We start from the raw sequence: 24,240 nt of genomic DNA, 5'->3' as shown, positions 1-24,240 counted from the left end.
GCAATGAAGCAATAAAATTTATGTCTTGTCATCTTTAACAAGATTAGGCATAACCCTGCTCATAAATGTAATACTGAGTGGAGATTTTTAAGAACATAAGTATAGTTAAGGATCCTTGAGTTTATCCCTCATAGTTAATTAAAATCCTCCCCAAGAATCGGCAGATGATAGATATACGGACACTGAACCTTTTAATCCATGGAAGGGTGAACTAACGATTTTTCCATACCTTGCTCAGCTTCAGCGGGGTCTGTGCCTCGCTACATCTGTACCATATGGATTTCAGAAGAGCAGCGAAGGGAGTGACTCCGATCCCCGCGGCAATGCACACACTCACTGGGTAGTGAAACACGTCTGTCAGGGCAGCTCCGAAGGGCCCGTCCACTGCCAGCCTGGAATCACAGAGGAGTGTAGCCTGTTTGACCTTCAGAACACCACCTTGCTTGTGAACCCCAAACCATCCGGAGCTGGTGCTTTTTAAAGGATGTGTTTGCCAGTGTGTGCAGAGACGTTGGCTCTGTGCCTAAGAATGCCCTATTTGGAGAGCCTGGGGTTAGCATGAGGATTTCCAGCTCTGCCTCATGGGGAGACGACCAGGTTGTCCTGGCCCAGGCACCGTTCATGGAAGGACAAAGCCTGGCATCTCTCGCTGTAGCTCGGGACTCTTCCATGTGACATGCTTTCTTTACAGTTCTTAGAAGCTTGTTTTGCGTCCAAGAATCAATGAGGCTGCTGGAAGGGCTATCTCTCTTCTCACCCCAGCTGCCATCAGAGAGAAAAATGTGGAAGCATCAAGGTAGCTTAGCAGGCTTCTCTTTCCTCTTCCTAATGTCATTCTCCCCTGTTTACATTTGGTCACACATCTGAGTATGTTGATGTAATTTTAGCCTAATGGAAGCCATTCATTTGGAATAAGTATAATTTTGAAGTCATTTGCCAGTTATGTGGAACTTCTAAAACCCATTATTTTAGGTTCTTCTGACTCAAAATCTGTAGTAATTAGGCCTTGGGTAGCACTGGTATTTGTCTTTGCTTAGCAAATTTTTTTTATTAAGAATAAAGCATATTTATTGAATAAAGAAGAGGGTCCTTAGCATGGTCCTATGTACACTGGCCCCTGAATTCTTCTCCGTCTCTCATCACCGGTCCTCACACTGGCTTTTCTTCTACTTCCTAAAATATTAAATACACGGTGCTCCCTTCTGCCATGGGGACTTTGCATGTGATACCCTTTTCCTCTGGAATAATCTTCTCCAGTTTCTTCCCTCTCTCATTAGTTGGTTAATAGTTATTCTTCTGGTAGGTCTTATTCCAATCATTCTTTCCCTGTGGAAGCCTTCTTGAACCCCTCAGCTTAGGTTAAATCCCCTCTGATATAATTCACAGCTCCACATTCCCCTCCTCTCTAGTCCTCATCATAGCTGTAATTTTACGATTTATTGGTGTGTGTGCATGATCTGATTGATGTCTGTCTTGAGCTATGAGGTCTATGAAAGCAGGAGCCAGGGCTGTCTTTGCTCACTGCTGTAATCCCAGCACTCTCTGACATGAAGTTGTTCAATAACAATCGGTTGAATAAATTGTAAAGGGAATGTTTAAAATATTTCAGTCAGCAGAATGTATTAAATAACCTCAACTATTCCAAAAGCACACATTTACATATGAACAAAGATATGCTAATTCAAAGGTTTCTGAGTTATTCATAACCATTCCCTAAGGGGTGTCTGTTGAAGGCACCAGAGGTTGGCCCATTTGGGCTTTACTATGTGTTCATGAAAGTTCAATTGCATTTATTTTAAACTATTCTATATGCCAGACTTCCTAATAATTCAAATGAACTCTCCTGAAGTTAATCTTAATTAATACGGCTTTATTACATATTGATATATGGAAATGGAAGAATAAAAATAAAAGGTCATTAACCAGAAATGGTTAGTATCTTAGCCCACTGTTGATTATTTCATAAATGATTAGATAAAGGAAATTGAGAGAGAGAGAAAGAGAGAGAAGATTAAAATGTCTTATTTTTCATTTTTTAAAAACAATTAGTCATATCGAGGATCTATTTGACACTGATTTAAAAAGATACCAATTAAATCCAAAGAAGAATTTTGTCATGACTCCACAGAAACACAATAAACAAATTTCTACATCTTTAGAATTGAAACTCAAAGCTACAGGAGAAAATATTTAGTCTAAGTTTCCTGCTAACGCAGAAATCCTCCTGCCACTTCCCTGAGAGACGATCATATTCCGACGTGAAACTGCAGGGCACCTTGCTCCATTTAGGGACAATTCTAAGTATTAGACCATTTTTTTCTCACATCTTACTGAAATCTGTCTTCTGACAACTCTCACCTTTTGCCTTTCTGAGAAACCACATTCCAGTTCTTTTTCCTTTTCTGCATCTCAGGGCTTTAAATAGTTGATCATAGCTATCATGACACCCCAGCTGTTCTTTTTTGGGCCCCAATTTCTCCATTTTTCCAGATCTTTAACAATCGGAATCGGCTCCCTTTGCATAAATTCTTGTTTATCACATTATGCAGCTCTCCCTGCCTTGATTTAGACACAGCCTTTCTAACATTGAGGCTCAGACAATGATTCGTCTTGCCTGCATCCACATCCTCTGGGTCCTTGCTGGGTAGGTCAGCAGCACCCCGCCCTACCCCATTACGCTCCAGTCTCATCTCTCTGAATGGACCACATTTACTCCTCTAACAGACACTTCCATTGCTACCTCTGCGGTAGGTGGCCATTCTTATCTTTCTAATAGTAATAGTAGCTAACTCTTTGAGCACTTACCATGTACTAAGTCGTATGTTAAGTGCTGATATGGACTGTTATGTTTGATCCTAAACAAAGCCATGAGTACTACGATTGCCATCTTCATGGTACAGGTGAGGAAACTGAGGCAGTGTGTTGCATACATTCTCCAAGATCATACACAAAGTTGGGCTTTGAACCCAGGTCATCTTACACTGCAGCCCCCAGCTTTGGGCACAGGATAACTTGCTGAAAACTCTATCAGCTCTGAGAAATTCCTCTGTTTTCCTTCAGAAGGTCCAGTCTTTTCAAAGAATTCACATTTTTCTCCCTTTTTCTTGGGCTTAGAGGAAGAGGTTTGCTTGCTCTTTTTCCGGGCTTGCTTCTCCGCCTGGGCTTCTCACTCACAAATTCCAGGGGCTGGATTAAATTTGTCTGGGATCCCAAAGCGGTAAAAAGATATGGTGCGCTCCCCAGTATGGTAAATTTAATTCAAAATTAAAACTATGCAGAACTGTAAAATTGTCCAGGGAAGTTCAATAACATTCCGATTCTTTGTATGTTGAAGATTTAAACAAATTTTAGGTTTTTAGAAGGCTTTGCCACTAATACATATGCCTACATATATATAGAGGCAGAGGGCACAACAAATTAGTGAATGGGGGGAAGCAGCTCTGTTTATAATAACTGATCTTTATGAGCCCGTAAATACTGAGTGACTGAGAGTCAGGGCCTGTTCTAGGCCCTGGGGATGGTAAAGAGAACCATACAGACAAAGTCCCTTTTCTCACAGAGCTTCCATCCTAGTGTGGGAAGATAGACAGTTAACAAACAATCAAGCAAATATTGAGCATGCCAGGTGGTGGTCACAAATAAAGTCAGCATGCGGCATCAGGGCAACTGAGTGACTGCTGGGGTTGTCGTTTCCTGAGCAGTGGGAAGGAAAGGCCTCACTAGAAGGAGACGTTTGAATAGAGACCTGAAGGAAGAGAGGACGCCGCCCGGCAGAGATGTGGAGAAAAGTGTTCCAGGTGGAGGGAAAGGTAATGGCAAAGGCACTGAGGACTGCATGCTCGGTGTGTGTGAACAAGAAAGCTGGAAGAGCTAAGCCCATGAGGGAGCAGGAGGTGGAACAGATGAGCCCAGGGAGGCCCTGGGGACCCTGTTGGGCCTTGCAGCTGGCGATGCGCTCCAAAGACAGAAAGCATATCAGCTACTGAGAAACCAGTACCAAGTTCTTGTTGGGGGTCTGGCTGAAATGCCATCTGGTTTGTGAAGGGGAAGGGTGGTTGACAGAGCAGATAAGTATATACACACAGGGCAGAAGCCAGGTGGCAAAAAGGATGAAGGCTTTTGTCTTGGCGATGCCAAGGGGAGAGCAGGGACTGGTACGGCAGTTAGACACCATGCCCTGTGTGTGTGTGTGTGTGTGTGTGTGTGTGTGTGTGTGTGTGTGTGCACGTGCACTGGCAGGGTGGGGGGGTGGTTCATGGGGGTAGGGATGCTGTGCAGGGCATCTACTTTTATTTCTGATTTTGAGCATTTGTACAACCTTAAACTTTTATTACTTTCCTTCCTTTCCATTATAAAAAAGAAGATAGGTGTTGTCATCTGATTTGGGGCCCTGGATTGAGCAGATGATGTTTCTGCTTGGCTTGCATCACACCGTTCTTCAGGACCAGTGTTTGAAAAGAGGCCTGTGATTCTTCCTACCCACTAAATACAACCCAGCCCAAGGGTGCAGTTACAGCTCAGCAGCCTATGAAAAGAGGGAAAGCAGGACAATAAGCTGATTACATTTTCTGTCTCAAATTTATTATGGTACCTTGTCCCCAAAAAATATTTGTCAAATTAAATGAGATAAATAATCCATATTGTCTCCAGGGCTTCATTTATTCTTTTGTCAAATCTTTACTCTGCATGCACTGCAAGTCAGACACTGTTGTAGGCACCAGCGATTCTGAGGAGGAGGGACAATGTCCTGCCCTCAGGAACTTCCAATCAAAGTGTCTCTACCGAGCTCCCTACAAAAGTGCTCATGGCAGTGGCTGCTTCTTGGTAGTTCCTGATGCCCTCCAAAGATGGCACAATTAGGAATCTCTTGATGCCTCTTTTGAAATATCAAATTCTTCCAAAAATACTTTTCTCATCTTTTTTTTTTTTTTTTTTTTTTTGGTGTCCCTGTTATTCCAGAGCCCTAAACATGGACTTTGTACGCTTTTGGGTAATCCCACGTGAAGAGTGGGAATTGGCCTGAAGCCATTGTTTACTCAACAGAGCCAAGGAGTCATCATTTACCTGTCGTGTGCCCAGGCTTTTCCTTTCTTCCTTCCTTCCTTCCTCCCTTCCTTCCTTCCATCCTTCCTTCCTTCCTTCTTTCCTTTTCTTCTTCCTTCCTTCCCTCTCTCCCTCCCTCCCTCTCTCTCTCTTTCTTTCTTTCATTCTTCCTTTCCTTCTTTCTTTTTCTTTTACACGGTCTCATTCTATCACCCAGGCTGGAGTACAATGGTACGATCTTGGCTCAATGCAGCCTTTGCCTCCCAGGTTCAAGCTATTCTCCTGCCTCAGCCTCCCAAGTAGCTGGGATTACAGGCACGCACCACCATACCCTGCTAATTTTTGTATTTTTAGTAGAGATGGGGTTTTGCCATGTTGGGCAGGCTGGTCTCCATCTCTTGCCCTTGTGATCCGCCCGCCTTGGCCTCCCAAAGTGCTGGGATTACAGATGTGAGCCACGGCGCCCAGCCCTGAATAATACTTTTTATACACATTCTCAAATTCAAGACTCGGGCTCAAACTCACCATCTAATAAGGATATTGCCGAATTGGGTAGTGTGTTGACACATTAAGATACCTTATTTTTTATAATATTGCGATTTATACATGAGAGAAATGGGCACGAACCTTGGCAGGCTCCACGGCTCCTGGAGGGCCTGTCCCTCTGCCCCAAAGGCCTCCAGTAGCGCTGCCGTCCAGTCTCCTGCTGCCCGGATGTGCACGCTGAAGAAGTCTTCCTGGGGGGCAGAGGTAAGGGTGAAGGGGTGCCACTCAAGTGAGGATACGGCCGGGCACTGCATCAAGATGTACTGCCCTGGTGCCATTTTAAAGCCACTCTTTTTCATGTGAAGTTCCAGGACTCCAGAGGGGTGGCTTATCACCTATGTGAGAGCAAGAGAATTGTTTGCCTTTGTCCTCAAAATAACAAAGAAACACCTTCCATTCCATTAAAGGTGTTCAAAATTTTAGATCAGCTTGTTTGAAGTGTAATTGACGTATCCCATCTGCTATTAGTGCCCAACCATATTTGCCACCACGTTCACATCTGCGTTTGCAACTCCAGCAAGAATGACTTTCATCTCCTTCAGAGGGCAGCGTGTGGAATTGGTGCACCCAGGTGCAATTGGTGCCCAGCCTGTGAGTCCATGTCTCAAATGGTCAGGCTGTCCTCAGCACAGCCAACCAGACCCAAGGGAGTAGAAGTTTACATAGTATTATGCTTAGGGTTGTTAAAATAGTCACCACATTATCTCTGTGTTTCTAACATCTAGGAACATTTTGTTACCTTTTTCAGTGATCTGTATCTTTTCTCAGTGTCTTGTGAATGAACCCTCTTATTTTTTCAGGCTGAGTGAAAAACAATTTTCAAACTCACTTCAAACTCTTTTCTTGTTTTCTTTTTAGTTGAGTTTCATCCGGTGTTCTGTCTTCGCTCTGGGTTTTAGATGTAGGGAAGCATTGTGGAAGGGTTCTAGCAGTGTTTATAAAAGCTTTATGACTTGGCTATTTATCAGAGGGAAAGAGAGCATTTCCCTTCTTAGATTTCCATCTTGTTTCCTGAAAAATCTCTCCAGGCCCTCCTGTCTTCTTCTGTGACAAGAGGTATAAGGGAACAAAATCTAGCGTCTAGATACTGTGACAGTATTTTTTCATTCAAAAGAGAATTTCACAGCATTTTAATCATTGGTTCTAAGCTTCCCCTCTCCCTACTGGTATCTGTTCTGACACTGCTGTTAAATGGTCTCCCTAGTAACAGCTCGAGTAGCTTTCCAGAAGTTTTACAGTCTGCCTTTTGATATAGCCTGACATCCTTCGGTGCTTAACTTAAAAACAGCAACATAGAAACAGCTTAAAGCAGAAATAGGAAGCAATTTCTACACATCTGCTTTCATGAAGGCGATTACAGAGATACAGAATTCTGTTAAAATGGTATTAGCAAAGTGGGATAGGCTTGGTGAATGGAGAGTTTCTCCTTGGACATTTCAAAAACTGAGGGAGAGTATTTGGCGCCTTTCACTCTCCTAGACATGCATTTTTTTGGTCTTGGCCTACCGCTTCCCATCTTCCTCTAGCAAGAGGTAAACATCGTGAGGATGTAGAGCTGTGAGGATGGGGAGCAAGACTGAACAGTGCTACCAGGAGCACGCTGCTCATGAAGGTAGAACTCCAGCCACATCCTTCCCCCCAATTTTTCTTCCGCACAGTGGTCCCTCTTGCTCTGAACCTTATGGTGACTGTTTCCCTTTCCTCCGCTTGGTAGTCGTCAGTGAGGGTATGTAGATTTGAAAACCTTACTTGTTTGCAAAACTCATGTCTTTACATGGTGAAGGGAGTGATTATTCTTCAAGTCACTATGACCCATGGAAAGCACACTCACTCTCCCTGCACTTTCCACTAGAGAGAAGCCACAATAAAGAGAGGCGGGTAATTCCAGTGCTGTACAATAAACCTTGATCAGAATTCTGTGTACCGTCTGGAGCCCTGATCCCTGTCTTCAGCAAAATTAGTCATACTAAAAGATGCTCAGGATACAAGCAGTTATTAGAACAGAAGATGAGCCTCTAAATTACAGACAGTTCTGCAATAAAAATGGCAAATTAAAAACTTGGGCTAATAAAAAATTTTCATCTGCACTCAGGCTTTTATTCAGACATAAAGCTACATGCATACCTTGGTAATGACAACTTCTTGTTGAAATCGCCAGAACCTAATTATTCTTTCGCATGCATACAAGACCACAGGGCCTAAAACCCATTTCCAAGCCTGCAGAGAGTAGCAGAGACAGAGAAAAGGGAAATGAAAATAGAATCCAAATATTTTCCATTTGAACCAAATCAATATATAACATGATGGCGTTTAGACATTTTTCCTTTAACTTTGGGCCAGTTATCAGCAACAAAAACGTCTCTTTGTATTATATACCATAACATTCAATTATTTCTTGAAGTCTACAAGCTTATTTAAGAGATTAAACTCTTCTATATTGGTTTTTATGCTTACTTGATCAATGATGCCTTTATGTAATTAGAAATAATTGAATTTGCAAAGAAATAAAAAAGCAGATTGATGTTTATGTTACATATGATAGGGTCGTAAATGCTCCCAAACTCAGCCGAAGTCAAAGCTTTACTTTACGTTACTCAGCCAACGAAGGACATAAGAGATTACATTTTCAAATCTCAAATAGTAATTTTTGGGGTCAAGAATGCACTGCAACTAGAGGGTCTGCCTGAATAAACACAGAAATACACACACACACACACACAGAAACACAGAGTTATCTGGAGTAAAATATAAAGTTAGCTTCTTGACACCTTAAATTTAAGTTTATCTAATCACAACAAAAGGCTCAATAATTGTCTAGAGAATTGTGATGGTGAAAATGTTCATTTTAAATAAATCAGACACTACGTTAGGCTATGAGGAGAATAATGTGCATCACTGATGATCAATTTACCAGCAGGCTATTGCATCAGGCGCTCTATACAACATAAGGCTTCTTCCTCAGTAAAAGGGAAGGAATGGGAACTTAGAATTTTTGAAGCATTCTATTTGTACTGAACAATCCCATGAGGCATATGTATTATCTTGATTTTACAGAAGAAGGAACCAAGACTCAGTCAGATCAATCAAATTGTCCAAGGTCATAAAGGGACGAAGGTATCTGGTAGAGATGTGAACTCAGATATGCCTGACCACCCAGCCTGAGTTCTTTCCAGGACCCCAGGCTACCTCCTGGGTGTGTTGTCATTTAATCGTGATCCTTTCTGTCCCATACTAAATTTGGTACTGAGGCTTGTTTTTCCAAAACATTAGAAACTCATGAACTCATTGAATTTTAGGATATTAAGTGCTCTTGGAAATCTACTGTAATTCTTTTCTTTCTTTTAAAAATCTTTATTGTTTTAAATAGACAAATAATAATTGCATATATTCACGAGGTGCATAGTGATTTTTTGATACATGTATCATGATAAGGTCAGGGTAAATTAGTCTATCCTTCTCAAACACTGATCATTTGTTTGTTTTGGGAACATTCAATATCCTCTGATTCTTTTAGAATTAAAAGAAGGAAAATCCTAATGTTCTGGGAATGGGTCTGAGTTGCCTGGAGAGTCTGAGGCGGACCAGAGAGAGCCAGGGTGAGAACTCAAGCCTTTTTGTGTGTCCCTACATTTCCTCCTAGGCTTTCTAAATTCATGACTTTACTCCTTGAATACTATCTAGGGGGCAGGAAGGGTGTCTCGGTCTTTGGAGCTCAGACATTCACATTCACCACCCTTCACCCACTGACTCATTACTCAGTGCTCCCTGACCAGTAGTCTGGCTCCATTTCTTCTATCGATGAGTCACAAGACTTGTAGCATTATTTTTACTTCCTTTGAGGTGCTTTTCTTGTTTTGTCTATTTATTTTTGTTGATTTCTGGGTCTCTTTGCATGGTACCTCTTCTCACCTACATCAACCCTCTCTGTTTTTTTCCTGGGGGGCTCATGGCCTCATAAAAGCTAGATCTATGCAGGCAACGCAAGGCAATCTGACCCACTTATTTTTTTCTGCTTCAGTGGGGCCCAGCAATGTGTTCAGAACAGCGAAGAGAATAAACCTTTTGTCTCCCTATGCAGTGGATGAGGTAGTAAGGATAATCAGAGTAAGGGAAAACTAGGAAGCATCCCTAGAAGGATGGGGTTGAGCCGAGCAAAGGAATCCTTAGGTCTCTTATGCTTGAATGAAACAGAAAGCTTTTGAGAATTGCTTTGGATGTTTACAGAAAGGAGAGCAAGAATGCAATTCTTTCTATACGGGCTAAAAAAGATATTTGCAAAGACACTCACATAGTCTTTATATATTTTTACAAATAGTCTTCCCCACCCATTTTAGGAAGTTTGGGGCATCACACATTTCATTTTGGTGATGTCAAATCAGGCATAGTCTCTGATTTTTTCCACACTGATGAAATGTAATGGATTATTTTTCTTTGCATGGCTCAGGAAAGAGAATGTAAACTATTCATCCCTGACTCCATCTCAACCTGAGTATATCCCTTGCTCCAGGAGGAGGTAGCCAGTGTAGTTACCTGTGATGTGCCCATAGCCCCTGGAAGTCAGGGCCTGGTGGAGAGATAGCCAGGGATGAATATTAGGAAATGTCCTCGCAGTGATACCCAAGACAGGCAAGAGTGGGTCAAGACAAGGAGGCCTTGCCTCAGAACAAGAGGGATGTGTGTCAAGGTAATGCTGGGCTGGATTTCTGAAGACCTGGATTCTGGCCTGGGGCCACCACCCCTCACTCTGTGCCATGAGGCACATCCTGGGATTTATTATGGTCATAATTTCCTGTTTTGTAAAATGGGAACTAGCTGGAGAAAACTATTATTTAGGTTCCATTCAAGCTCTTTAACACTTTGGCCTTATTCACGGACGTAAATAGAACGTTGGGGCTATGTACTTGTAGCTAGCAGCAGAGTGCTGACGAGATGGGGGTTATGGAAGCCAGAGACTCAGAGCAAATGCTGGTGGCTGTGGAGGAGGAAGTTCATGGCCATAGCGTTAGGGGCTCTGGTTCTTTGACGTGGCTTGACTGGGAGCGCATTTTGTGACCATAGGTAAGACACTGAAACTGCTTGGTCCTCAGTTTCCCCAGCTATTAAACAACGGGGCAGAACTGTTTAGTATCTAAGTTTCCTTAATGCTAAAATACTCCGTGGCTTCTTGGCTTTATTTTCTTCTCCAAAAAAATACTCAAAAGTCACGGTACAGTGAGTATTTTATGATAGAAATAAAATGATGTTGATTCAAAAGCAGCAATAATGAAACTTGTTTCCTCCACTTTCACTCCTGGTTTTTCATTCCTACCAGAAAACAAGAACATGCTGGCTTTGATTTTATTTTATGTGTGTGTTTATGAATAGCCTCTTTTTCTAGACAATCAGATCTCCCGGGGCAGGCCCCACGTCTCTGAATCCTGTCTTCCTGCATTGCCAAGCAGTGCACCAAGGCACTCGGTGAAAGTTTGCTGAATGGACTCTACCTCGGTCAGGGCTTTCTCCTTTACCACTCACAGCCTTCCCTAGTAATTACAAAGTGTCAGCCTTACGGTTATGATGAGTTGATACTGTAGTTAAATGACATAAATGCTTCTTTGGCCTGGGATGACCAGGCATCTTTTGAGACTGGATTGCAGGAGCAGCAAACCAGGAATCTGGATCCTATATGTGTCAGTGCAATTGGGCTGGCAAGGGAGAGTGAGACATGAGTAGGGGAGCGGGGGCTGCCAGGTATAGTTGGTTTCTAGAATCAGTTCCGATTATACGAGGTGAGGTACAAAGTGTTCTCTGTCTTAACATTGGAAACAGCGCGCCACTGAAGGAGAAATGATACACGTTCTATTGATCAGAGCACTGTGAAAAAGCCCTGAGTTAAAAGAGGCAAAGAAGGAGAGATGGAGCCTTGCAAAGGCCGAGTAGGTGTGGCGCAGTGAAGCGCAGGAACCCTTCCTTGTCCTTGGGATGCCTTTCGGATTCAGTGTCTATGTGACATCAGAGAGAAGATCGTACAGTTCAGCCAAGCGGTAATTGCATAGCCCACACATGCTTTGAATCAGGATCCATTACAAATAATGGGAGAGAGTGACACCCTGAGTTTGGGTGTGCAAGGAAGTGGAGCAGGGGAGAGTTAGAGAGAGACGGGTAAGGCCCCCTCTTAATGATAATTAATGTCAGTGAACGCTCTGGGTGCAGGCCCTGGTCTGTATTCATGAGGTGTGGGGGAATATTGATTTTTTTTATGGAGATGCTGTAGCTGAAAATTTTAGAGAGGTATTCATGTTCCTCATTAATATGCAGGTCAGATAGTGGCCACTGAGAGTTGAGTTTAAGACAGAGACAATCTATACCGGTCATTAAAAGAACCACAGTCTAATAGGCACATCTATTCTGGTTCTCTCGGTTTTAAACATTCCTCCTAGTACTTTCACCCTTAAAATCCAGTGCTTAATTTAATATATTTGAGGGTCTTTTAAAAAACAACACAATCACTTATATTCTTCATATGTTGATGACTTAACTTCCTAAATCTTCATTACATACTATTCTACCCTGATATTCCATACTTTAAGTTATAAATTTTTGGGCACTTATTTCCTCCTACTTTTTATCTGTCAGCTGCGTTTATTTTCTGTCAAGCATCACTTGGTTGTCCCAAAGCTTTGCACTGTTCTAAGATGCCAGAGGAGACCAGCAGGATTATTATTTCTCTTTACCTATGCTATCAACTGTCATGGTACCACCTACCCAGGAAATCTGACTTTTGAGATCTGTGGACATTATCATCTACACAAATTAATTAAGTAGCTTCTTGGCTAACATCATTCATTATTTCAATTACAGGAGCTTAATTAGAACAAGAAGTAAATGTACTTGACACCCTAAGTTTTTGATCCCCAAAGCTGTAGAAAGAAAGAAGGCAAGCTTATAAAGAAGCCTGAGCCTCATTTGGCTGTTCCTTGACCTAGATTTGAGCAGGGGTGCTGTTAATTCTCAGATTGGGGCGGCAGTTATGCAGAAGACAGGTGGCCAAGGATGGCAGGGAGAGCAGAAAAGGGTGGTGGGGCCCAGGGCTGACCCTTCCAGGGACTTCATTGTGCTGTTATGAATTCCCACAATATCAGACATTCGTATTTAAAGGTAAGGAAAAGAATACATTTCAAAGCTGAACTTAGTGCTTTTGGCAGTAAACCTCTTTAAAAATTATCCGTAACTTGATTTCTCCATTAGCACACTTAATAAAGAGTTGGCTTTGTCTAGTGGTGAAATGTGCTTTCTTTTTTCTAGCCTATAAAAGCTCTATATTTTAACTGTAGAGAGACGGTTATTTTTAAAAGCTCCTGGGTTCGTTCTTACCGAGGGTTCCTTGCCAGAAAATTGAGGCACCGGGCATTGGGCCGCTGTCTGCCATTCTGCATAGTGGTCTCTACAGAAGGTGACATTGTGCAGAGAGAGACTGTCTTGGGTTTGGCCGCGAACGATCCGACTTGTTATTTAAGAAAAGCAAAACAAAACAAAAAACCAAAAACGTCAAGCCGATTTTGAGCCGTCTTGTTATCCCACAGATAGACATTCTACAGTGAGCTCTGAAATAACACTTCCACTTCTTCAAACTTGGGCTGCCATTCATTTCCCCCAGCTTCTTTAAAAATAAGCATTTAAGAAGCTTCAAGTAACTTTGAAGATCCCAGAAAAGAAGTGCCCCTCTGTGGTATCCTGTGTTAAATTGAAAGTGTCTATATGGGAGAATTCATAATGAAGGGAAATTGTTTGAACACATCCTTTTGTAGACTGTTGAATTTAATTAGGTTTCATCTTGTCCTGATTGCTGATTTGGGCTAATTGGCTAACTTCGTACTATTTGGCTCTTTTGCAGATTTATTTAATTTCTACCCTTCTTAGTTTGTTTCTGAGTGCTTAGAAGTCTTCAAGTGAAGAAGTCAAAAGAAGTGCCGCGAATACTGGTATTTTTTCTCCCTAGTGACCACCAGCAAGCCAGGGTTTAACTTGGTCAAAATAGGTCACAATGGAGTGTGTCTTCAAGATGGCATTGATACATTTAGGAATGGAAAGAGAAGGCAGTTTTAATGAATGGAGCACTGGGCAAAGAGTCCTATACTCCTGCTATATTAGATTTGCCATGAGTGCATTCGTGAGTGACTTTTGCTTTGGCACAAGCTCCTAGAGCTCCTCCTTGGTGCACAGGCAGCAAAGCCCAAAATGTCAAGGTCGGGGAATCTGGGAATTTTTCAATTCCTGGGTGTTTGTGAATAAAATGCATTGATATTTTGAGAAACATGGTACTCTAGACTGAGGAAGCTTAGCCTCACACAGACTGACGTCCTGGGCAGCCTGTGGAGTGGAGTGGCCCCTGTTACATCACAGGGCTTGGGAGGAGGGAGCAGTAATATGCCCTTGGAAACAGCCTGGTGTCAGCTAGAACTGACATCTTGGCCTTTGTCCCAGTCTGTTTTATGGAAGCCATCCAAACTTGATAACATCCCTCTGAGTTAGATGAGAAAAGCTATCTGTAAATCTCCGATGTACAAATGATGCCCAGAGGTAGACAGGGTGAATAGTAAGTGAGAGTCAGAGGAAAGATTCCAGGCACTTTAACACTTTCATTCTCAGGCTGTAGGCAGCATTCCCCATAGTGGCTGAAAGAAGCCTCATCTCATTCCACAAAAGCTGTATCTTTTAAAAATTTTAAACTTTTCGAATGTCTTCATCTATGCCATCCTGTAATAGGAAGATTAGTGGGCCTTAACACATTCCAATAATCCTACTTTCACTTGGCACTTTGTGTAGAATTTGCAAATTGCTTTCGCTGTAAACAGTAGCTGTAGAATACTTCACACTGAGAAGATTAAATGAGGCCCTTATCCTAAAATAAACCTTTCAACTAGGTTAGAATGACTAAAAAATTTCATCTTATGAGATGTTATTTGGATATCAAAATCTCCAAAGAAACACTACCCATTGAAATTCTCTTGTGCTTCTACAACAGGGTGTGGATGCGGGGGACGTATGTTTGTGGGGGACACACATAATGTCTGTGAAGAGGGCTTCTAGACTCGCCTCGTAAACGTGCTGCAGGGGTTAACAACCCCGGCGTCGGGGGCAGAATCAGCAGCAGAAAGGGAGGACTGACAATCTCTGAGTTGGAACACACTGGGGCAATAACATCTACCTTGCCCACCCCAAGAACGAAAAGGAATGGTGAGATTTCCACATTCAGAAGAGCCGATCTCAGAGACTTCTAGTTGAAAGAGAATGGAAAGCCTCTAGCCAGGCAGCAGAGTACAGGTGAACGTGGACTGACCCGGTCACCAAGGCTCAGCAGAGGCACAGGCTGTCTTTTAGGGTAAAACACACCCTCAGGGGCACTTCTTCCTTGGAGAATGTGTTTGTGTCAGCCAGCTGAGGGACAACGGGAGAGCTCTTAGGCACAGGCAGTGGCAGCAGCAGAACTGTAACCCCCTTCCAGAAGTGGGGGGCAGAGAAGAAAGGAGCATTAGGGGTGAGGAGGAAGACTGGAGGGGTAAGGAAGGAGACTGACTTGCAGAGGGGCAAATCTCACAACGTTGCCCTTGGGCCCCACATGGCACCCCGAGTCACCAAGGCATGTGTGACTTCCTAGGTCACGCCACTCTGCAGCTATGCACTTGCTCTTCCGGGTCCTGGCAGAGATGGAGGCCACCTCCGGGACAGGACCCTCCCCGCTCAGCAGTGGCAACGGTGGGAGAATGAGGGTCAGAAGAGGGTATTTTGCTTAATAGGAACAGAGGAGTTGCTGCTGGCAAGCCCGAAAGGGCATTAGCAACATTGCTGGCCACATTCTTGCTGGTGTTGATGAAGGTTTAATTCACAAAACGGAAGACCAGCTCTTCCAGAGCTTGCTAAATCAGAGTAAAGGCTTTATGGTCTAAAGACTGTGTCCTAGATCTGACTCTGCTGTATATTCATCATGGGACCTTGAGGGCCTCACTTCACCCGCAGAACACCCTCCTTCTCTCTGTGAAATGGGGGTGGCAGCACCTCCTCTGTGCGACAGGACTGTCATGGGGGTCAAGTGGAACATGCATATGCATGTGCTTTGAAAATTGTAAAATGGGAAAAAAGGCATAGTTGAAATAATTAAAAGGGACAAGTTAGTTCACAGACAGCAATTGATTCATTAGTCCAGGGCCATTTATTAATATTTAAAGGATTGAAAAACATTATATTTGAGGGTGAACACATCAAGGACTATGCTGGCTTCCTGATGAAGAGATGAACCGTATCAGGTGGGTATTGAATCCCAGAACAGTGTTTTATGGGATGTCTGAGCAAAACGGAATCCTAGAGAACAAAACAGAATCCTAGAGGTCAAATGGGGGAAACTGAGGCCCAGAGGACCTGAAGGGCTTGCTCTGATAACTGGATCTGGACCCCACGCCAGACTGCCCATGCCATCCATCATCCCTGCCCAAACACCAGGTTTCCTAGTTGATGGTTTTGGTTAAGCAGAAGTGAAATCTGGGTGTCAAAAATATATATCCTGAGTAATCCCGCACAAATTGGATTGTAGAACAGTACTGAATGAAACATAGATCTACTGTCATCCAGCATTCATTAGAATTCCTGAATCTTATAAACATGCCAAGACTCACTAACAAAGTCAGTGAAGAAAAATAAATATAATACTTCACCATCTATGTAGCTTATTTTTGGTGTTACTGAAAAAGTGTTTGCCACAGTCAATGTGCTTTTCACACATTGTACGAGTCCTTTAGTCACTGCACACCGGGCTCCTTCATCTAAAGGACTTCTAAGATTATTTTCGGATTCTCTAAGATAAAAACCTTGTGCAGTGAGCACACTATGGACTTACCCTGTCCCATGGATAGCCAGACTGAGGAAGAAGATGATGAAAACATGGTGTGTGTACCAGAACAACTCATAGGAGACCTGTCTGATGAACTCGGTTGAAGACGTCATGATCAAGACTAAAGCCAGAGAGATCACCAGGCCAGTGACGCCCGCTATTGTCCTTAGCAATTCAGTGGTTGTGTTCTAAGAAAAAAACGAATGCCATGACATTAAATATCCTGGTACATTTTTTTCATTTTTAGGACCAGTACTTGAGATTTCAAGCAGGGAGCCATGCAAAATGTTTCACTTAGAAGCATGTTAGCCTCAACGAGGATGCAGGCACAACTCAAGAAGTGAACTTCCTCTCCTTCCCCCTTCCCACCAACTTACAGTGGTGGTTATTTGCTTTGCTCAAATTTCATAAAATACCATTTCATCAATCACATTTTTTAATTTATATAAATCATTTCACATCAAAGTTATTATGCTGAAAAAAATAAATTTTTAAAAATACTGGGCATGGTGGCTTGAACTTATAGTCCTAGCCACTCAGTAGGCTGAGATGGGAGGATCACTTGAGCCCAAGAGTTCGAGGCCTCTACACTCCAGCCTGGGAGACAGAGTGAGACCCTGTCTCTCTAAAACAACAATAACAACAACAACGACAAAACGGGAAAAAAGAAAAAACAAAACCAAAGCTATTATGTTGAATTGAAATCAGGACAGCATATGAAAAGAGCATTTTAAGATGAAACATTGCAAAATAAATCTGAGTTTTAAGTTTTTAATTTTAAATTAACTATGTGGTTCACCATGCTTAATTGCATTTTAATATTAATAAACACATTTTTTCGAGAGGTCCCTTGGGGCGTTCCTAATAAAGCAGCTGCACACTCAGTTCCCCTGGTAGTTATTCCCGGCTCTTGCTTTTTAATTGGAAAGACCGTGACTTGCGTTTCTTTCACGCCATCTCCGGGGGCCTGGAGTAAGGCTTGGTAAATCCTAGGTGATCAATAAAGGCACAGCTATTCTTATCTGCTGGACACTGCTAAATGGCCAGAATTCTGACCTGTGAGTGCAAGGGACAGTTAAATGGCCTTTTAGAATATATATCACACAGCAGTTTGTTTTTATTGTGAGTTTCCCATATTCTTGCCAAGTCATTAGTATTCATACATTGCGTTACTATCGTTGAGACCGGCCACAAGCTCAATAAACTCACACTCTATCTTTTGTCAGTAAAATCTCATTAATTTGGGCTGCTTTGAGATCTGGAGGTAATTTGGACAGGGACTTGTTCATTGTTTATTTTTTCTTCATAGAACAAAGAGTGGAAATGAAATTGAAAGGGGTATGTCTCAAACATTTAAAATATTTTCAAGTACATTCAGGCATTTTAGAAATCCATTTACATCATACGATGTGCCAATTTCACATCATTTTTATTTGCCTATTAAAGCAAATCGCCAAGTCTCTGTTCTTGCAACACACTTATAGACTGGTTAGAGTTGCAACGTATCCTCCAAAACAATCCCACTGCATCTCTAAAAATGCTCTATAATGTACACTCCGTGTTGCTGATACTCTTCTCTCTCTAAATACCCTAAATTAGAGGGTTTCCTGAGCCTAATTAGTACTTACATAGTATATTGCTTCTAAAATTTTGCATTAGTAGTAGCTTATTTTGCTATTAAAATACATAATTATATTGCTCGAAAAGTATTTATAATAAATACTATTTATTATATAGACTATGCAAAATGTTGAGATTCATTCTTGTGAAGCAATGAGTTTTCCAGCGTCTTAGTGGGGGAAAAACAGTAACCTCAGTAGGTACTCAGACAAACGCTGTGATTCAACGGAGTGACACCAAAGGCATTCCACATGCTAAAGTCAGCTGTAGTTCTGATTCGTAAGTCTGAAATTTGTGCTTCCAATAGCTGTCAGCTAAGAAAAGGTAGCTCAACTAAACCTGATCAATGGCCTGATACTGGAAATCATCTTAGGCTAATGAGTGGACATGACATAGAACAAGTGTCCCAAAACCAGATTTTGAGTTTTTGTTCTTTAAATAAGGCTGCATGGGCAAATAGTCGCCTAAAGAAATGACCAGGATAAGAATGGAGAGATTTTCATTGCCAAAGGGTATTGCCTTAGGGCTTTTCTTGGGCAGTAAAGATTTTTTAGCCTGGTCATCATGCTGCACACACATGCCAATATGGCAGTACATGGAGAAAAATTGAGATCAACCGCAAAGAACGAGATGGGGTGAACTAAGGAGATGACTGCGATCATTTCGAAACACAGATCGCTGTGGCTACGTTTTTGGTTTTCTTTTTGTTCCCCAGAACTGACACTGTCTGCACACTGGTAATTAGCATTAATGATGTCACCGGCCATGCACGTCTCATTACGAAATTAGCTGCTCTGCCCAGTATCTGATTTGGCAAGCCAGCTCTTCACATATGTGCCAATATATGAGGCATTCTGAGAAGAGTCCCGGGAAACAATCTGCAAATTGAAAATGAAGACATCCAATTTACAATCTCTGGATTTAGGCGGCACTTCGCATTCTTCATGAGTCTAACATCAGCGAAAAACATATCTAATCATGAACTGCTTTTAAAATGTTACATTTTAAAATATTAGGAATTTAACGTTACTGCATTTCTTGTGTGTGTGTATATATAATAAATTAATTAAGTGACATATCTTTCTCTCCTTCCTCATAACCTCCCAGCAACATTAATGATACAAAAACAACTTTTTAGAAAACGTGAATTAAGAAACAATCATATGTAAATTCACTTTCCAGCTGTTTCATTAACAGCGTTTCAGTATAGCATTTTTGATTAGAGGATTGGAAAAGGAAAGATTTTTCAGGGGAGAAGCTGGTTAGCATGCAAGACTCACTGCGGGGAAGGTCCGGACAGGGTTGAGGTAGCTCTCATTAGGGGTGTTGCCCAACTTGGAAAGTGCAGCCAGGAGTCCCTCGGCCTCCTCCGACTGGCTCCAGTGGTAGCGTTCCAGGTTGAAGAAATGAGCCACGACGTGGATGGCTAGGATGAGGACACGACACCAAACATGCACTCTGTGGCTCGCTTCCTCCCTACTTACTAAAAAATACAATGTCTCTGTGCTTAAATTTCTCTTTTCTGGTTTTTGTAATCTCCAAGGAAAAGTGATTTATGTACACATCTTTCCCAGTGCTTTGAACAGAGTAGATGAATACTTCCGAAGATATTGTTCAATTCTCTACATTCATTTAAATTATATCAATAAATAAAGTAAATCTCAGTTCACCATAATTTAAAGTGTATAGTTATCATGGAAGTGGAATAAATATTATGATGTCTCAGCATAACTATATATGTTATGATTCTAAGAGAAATAATTATATGTGTAACTTCTTAAGAAGTCGGAAAGCATTGTTCGAGAATACTGTACATTATACATGCTGATATATATGTATATGATATAAATGATAGATGCCAGGAGGGATATTGTTTTTGTTCTCTTTCAGACACTGCATTTTCTGTTTATTCCTTTACATATTTTAGTATACCGTAGCCCTCCCAATCTAGAGTTTCACTTTCCCTGGTTTCAGTTACCCGAAGTCAACCACAATTAGAAAATATTGAATGGAAAATTCCAGGAATAACCAATTTATGTTTTACGTTGCATGCCATTCTGAGTAGCATGATGAAATCTCATGCCATCCTGCTCTGTCCCCCCTGGGATGTGAATCATCCCTTTGTCCAACATATCCAGTAGCCCTCTTGGTTGTCAGATCAGCTGTCACGGTATCTCAGTGTTTGTGTGCAAGTCATCCTTATTTTTCTTAAAAATCGTCCCAAAATGCAAAAGTGGTGAGGCTGGCAATTTGGCTATGCCAAAGAGAAGCCATCAAGTGCATCTTGTAAGTGAAAAAGTGAAAATTCTCTACTTAATAAGGAAAGGAAAAAAACTGTATGTGGAAGTTGCTAAGATCGATGGTAAGAACAAACCTTCTACCTGAAATTGTGAAGAAGAAAAATGACATTTGTGCTGGTTTTGCTGTCACACCATAAACTGCAAAAGTTGCAGCCACAGTGCATGATAAGTGATTATTGATGATGGAAAAGGCATTGCATATGTGGGTGGAAGACAAGAAAAGGAACACGTTCCAATGGACGACAATCGGGGTCACTACTATTCACCGTTTCAGGCGTCCGCTGTGGGTCTTGGAACATATCTTCTGCAGACAAGGAGGGACTACTCTACATGTATATATACCTCTACACATATACATTCACACATAAATTTGCATGTGTTATTCCTGATGGATTGAAATAAGCCAGTATTTATAGAACTAAACATACCTTCTGTATATTCTTCAGAAGTAAATGGAGCTTTCTAATTCTGGGAATTGGTGGTGTCTAAATTCTAAATGAAGAGAACAAGCTTAAGAACATAGTGTCGTCTGACCTGAGGAGTCTGTGTCTGATGCTGCTCTTTCCAAATCTGTTGGGAAGCCAGCAGTCACAGCTAGACAATGACATACGATGCTTTTCCTGCAAATGAAACTCCCTCTGGGTGGCCAGTTGATAACTGATATTGGGATCAGATTCAAGTGTGAAATAAGGATTCATTGCCCAGGGTATAGATAATTTCCCAGTTGGTATCTCCTTTTCTTCTGCACCCACAGTGAGAAGTAGCAGGGCCTGCGACTATCATACAGGTTGTGAGTTTTGGGATCCTCCATGGCTGTACATTGTGGGTTGAGGTGTGGAAGAAAGTGTCTTGGGGAAAAAGGAACAGCAGGAACTTCTGAGAATGGTGGTGTCATTTTGGTCCCTGTGGTCCTAGCAGCAGACTTATTGAGAAATGCTGTCTTCTGTGCAACCTCTTTTCTTTGTCACCTGAGTTCCTGCTATCACTTTCTTTTCTGATTTGCAAGATTTTCTACTCCTGCCTTACGACCCACTTCCAAAGTTGATTTCTATCACACATTCTTCAATTTTACCAGCACAAATGATAGTATGATCACAGCATTCCTCAGATATTATTGTTGCAGTGTTTATTTATCCCTGCGCTCCCTGATGGACTTTGACTCCTGAAGGGTGGCCTTTATTTGTCTTGAAATCTCAGCACCAAGCACATTGCTCAGTACCAGTATTTGACAATTATTTGCTTAGTGACAGTGAGATTACAGAAAGGTAGAAGGGGTAAGGAAAGGGTCAGAAAATCAATCCATAGATGCGACCTTGTTGGAGCAGTGTTTTCTCTGCTGATATATACATATTTTGCACATTTTTCTTTAGCCTTGAAGTTGAAAATCAGGTCAAATACGCTTTAGGATGAGGCTCACCCAAGAAGGCAAAGCACGTGATGGTGTTTCTGCATGGTGATGTTTACTGCCTCCTTATGGCTTCAGAGACGTTAGCACCCATGAGGTACTGTATTTCCTCCCGAGGTGCTTTGTCAACATATATGGCCAGGTCTATGAAGGGGCTGCCTTGTTTAGCCTCAGCATCCACAAAGCTGGAAAGGCTTATCTAGCAGTAGTCCTTTCCGATATGCTATGTGCAAAATGAAAACTATTTGCTAAGTGGAACACAAACATTGTCCAGTATTCCTAATTGCTGTTTTCTGATAATTACCTCAAAGTCTTTAAAAAGCATAGCTAACATATTGAATGTTTACTATGAGACAGACACTATTATAAATGCTGTAGGCAAATTATCTGATTTAACCCTCCTCAGGTATCAGCCTTCTTCTCATTTCACAGACCAGTATCCAAAGAGTTAAGGAATTTATTGTTCATTAGTGATGAAAGTGGTTTAGTGGTTCGTGTGACTCAGCGCCTCATCTTTTGACCATTAAGCGGCATTGTTTTGTATGACTAATGGACAATTATCATATCTGATTTTTAATTGAAAACTAGCTTTTTTCTATAGGCTTACATAAACTGAATGGTTTACCTGGTGTCTTTCTTTAATTTAGAATCCAGCTGTTTCTAAGGCTTATGACTGATCACGGCATTTGGGGTTCTCGTAGTAGGCTGCGTGAATGCTCCTTTTACATTCTGCCCCTTGCCCTTTACTCCTCTCCTCCTAGCTTTCTTTAATTCTCTCTCCATGGACTACAGCACTCCCGACAGGGAGTGAAGCTGTTTCCAATTCACAGAAATAGAAGCTGAGCTTTGGACCAATTAACTGATGTGTTTACCATTGCATAATTCATGTGTGATGGTCAGAAAGAGAAGGCAGGATAAGTATTTTATATTGTATAATATTCTTTATTTATTCATTTATTTATTTTGAGATGGAGTCTCACTCTGTCACACAGGCTGGAGTGCAATGGCGGGATCTTGGCTCACTGCAACCTCTGACTCCCAGGTTCAAGCAATTCTCCTGCCTCAGCCTCCTGAGTAGCTGGGATAACAGGTGCATGCCACCATGCCCAGCTAATTTTTAGTAGAAATGGGGTTGCACTATGTTGCCCAGGCTGGTCTTGAACTCCTGAGCTCAGGTAATCTGCGCTCCTTGGCCTCTCAAAGTGCTGGGATTATAGGCGTGAGCCACCGTGCCTGTCCTTATATTTTCTAACGTTCTTCTCCCCTGTAACAAGTTGTGGTTCGCAATTTGTTTTCTGTTAGATGAATTTCCACAGGAGAATTTGACACTGTTAAACTAAATTTAAGTATGTTGTTTGAATAAACAAAGATATCGAACTATTTATTTATTCTTATTGCCAGGTCTCCCATCACAGAGCTGAAGATACTAATGAACGAGTTCGAGAAAGCCCAAGATGCTTTTCAGAAGGCAGCATTTGAGGGAATGTGTAAAACTTTTCTCTCCAGTATTTGCCGCTCACTTTAAAGTTCCTGTCTTACACGTTCCCTTGCTCCCGCTACCTCTATTTTGTTTTCCTTTTACAAGGTAGAAGGTAAAACGTGGAATATTTTATCTATCTCAGGAATTCTCAGAGAACACTGCTTATGCCTATTTTGTGTGTCTAAACATCTTCCTTTCCTCTTAGATCTGATCCTAATTTTACAGCAGTCTTGGCTTGGAACTAAAGATACACCAACCGCTAAATTCAGAATTGTTGTGACTTGATAGATAGCAGGGGAGATTCATTTTTGCTCTTTTTTAGACATTACATTTTGTATCTCTTCCTTTCTACATTTTAGGTTTTTAAAAATATAAGTAGCCATGCTGTCTATGTTACAGGGACAAAGCTACAGAGACAGGATAAAACAGTGACATGGTTTGATTTTTCTCTCTTAGTCATCAGTATCATTTCATGTTACTAGATTTGATATTAGTATGTAACATAAAGAATACTGAAGAGAATATTTCTCAGTCACTTCTTTCAGACTCTTTTCTCCCATCTGTGAAATGGGTAGATTGTACTAAACAATGTTCTAAAGCCCCTTCCAGCTGTGTGGCTCCTGTGTCATCCTCTGAAGTTTACCGGGAGCATATTTATCATCTAAAAGGGATTTGTAGACCAATATGGAAGTAATACAAACACGAAGCTCATATTTTCATGTTTCCAAAGTCAACTCTGGCTTAAATGGAGCTCTTCAGTCTTGCAGTAAATCCAACGCCATTAGCTATGCGGGTGAGCTCTTCCTGGGCCTCTGTGGACTTTCTACAGTACGCACTGCTGTGCCCTTGGAGGACCGCAAGACACACATTTCCATAACCCACCCAATTGTGCCAGGCTAAAAGGTGCAATAACTGGATGATTCTACAATTTTATGTTCTCCCCAAAGTACTTTTAAGAGAGCAGCAATTTTGGAAACACTAC

At 41.7% G+C, this 24,240-nt stretch overlaps 1 protein-coding gene across 1 annotated transcript in view; it reads right to left on the bottom strand.

Moving 5' to 3' along the window:
* The window catches only part of NOX3 (NADPH oxidase 3), a 59,187-nt gene that overhangs the window by 27,876 nt on the left and 7,071 nt on the right, over window positions 1-24,240 (bottom strand). The window contains exons 5-10 of the mRNA XM_021670109.2: window positions 19,354-19,499; window positions 16,460-16,641; window positions 12,943-13,072; window positions 7,714-7,806; window positions 5,671-5,924; window positions 230-392 (exon numbers count right to left, since the gene is read on the bottom strand). Of these exons, the coding sequence (XP_021525784.2) occupies window positions 230-392; window positions 5,671-5,924; window positions 7,714-7,806; window positions 12,943-13,072; window positions 16,460-16,641; window positions 19,354-19,499 (968 nt within the window). The remainder of the gene's footprint in view (window positions 1-229; window positions 393-5,670; window positions 5,925-7,713; window positions 7,807-12,942; window positions 13,073-16,459; window positions 16,642-19,353; window positions 19,500-24,240) is intronic.

The sequence above is a fragment of the Aotus nancymaae genome, unplaced genomic scaffold (genome assembly GCF_030222135.1).
Source record: "Aotus nancymaae isolate 86718 unplaced genomic scaffold, 86718_ANA_hifiasm-v0.15.2.pri h1tg000040l, whole genome shotgun sequence".
Lineage (NCBI taxonomy): Eukaryota > Metazoa > Chordata > Mammalia > Primates > Aotidae > Aotus > Aotus nancymaae.
Note: the sequence above shows the minus strand (reverse complement) of the source record. Positions and strands in the feature narration are given on the sequence as shown.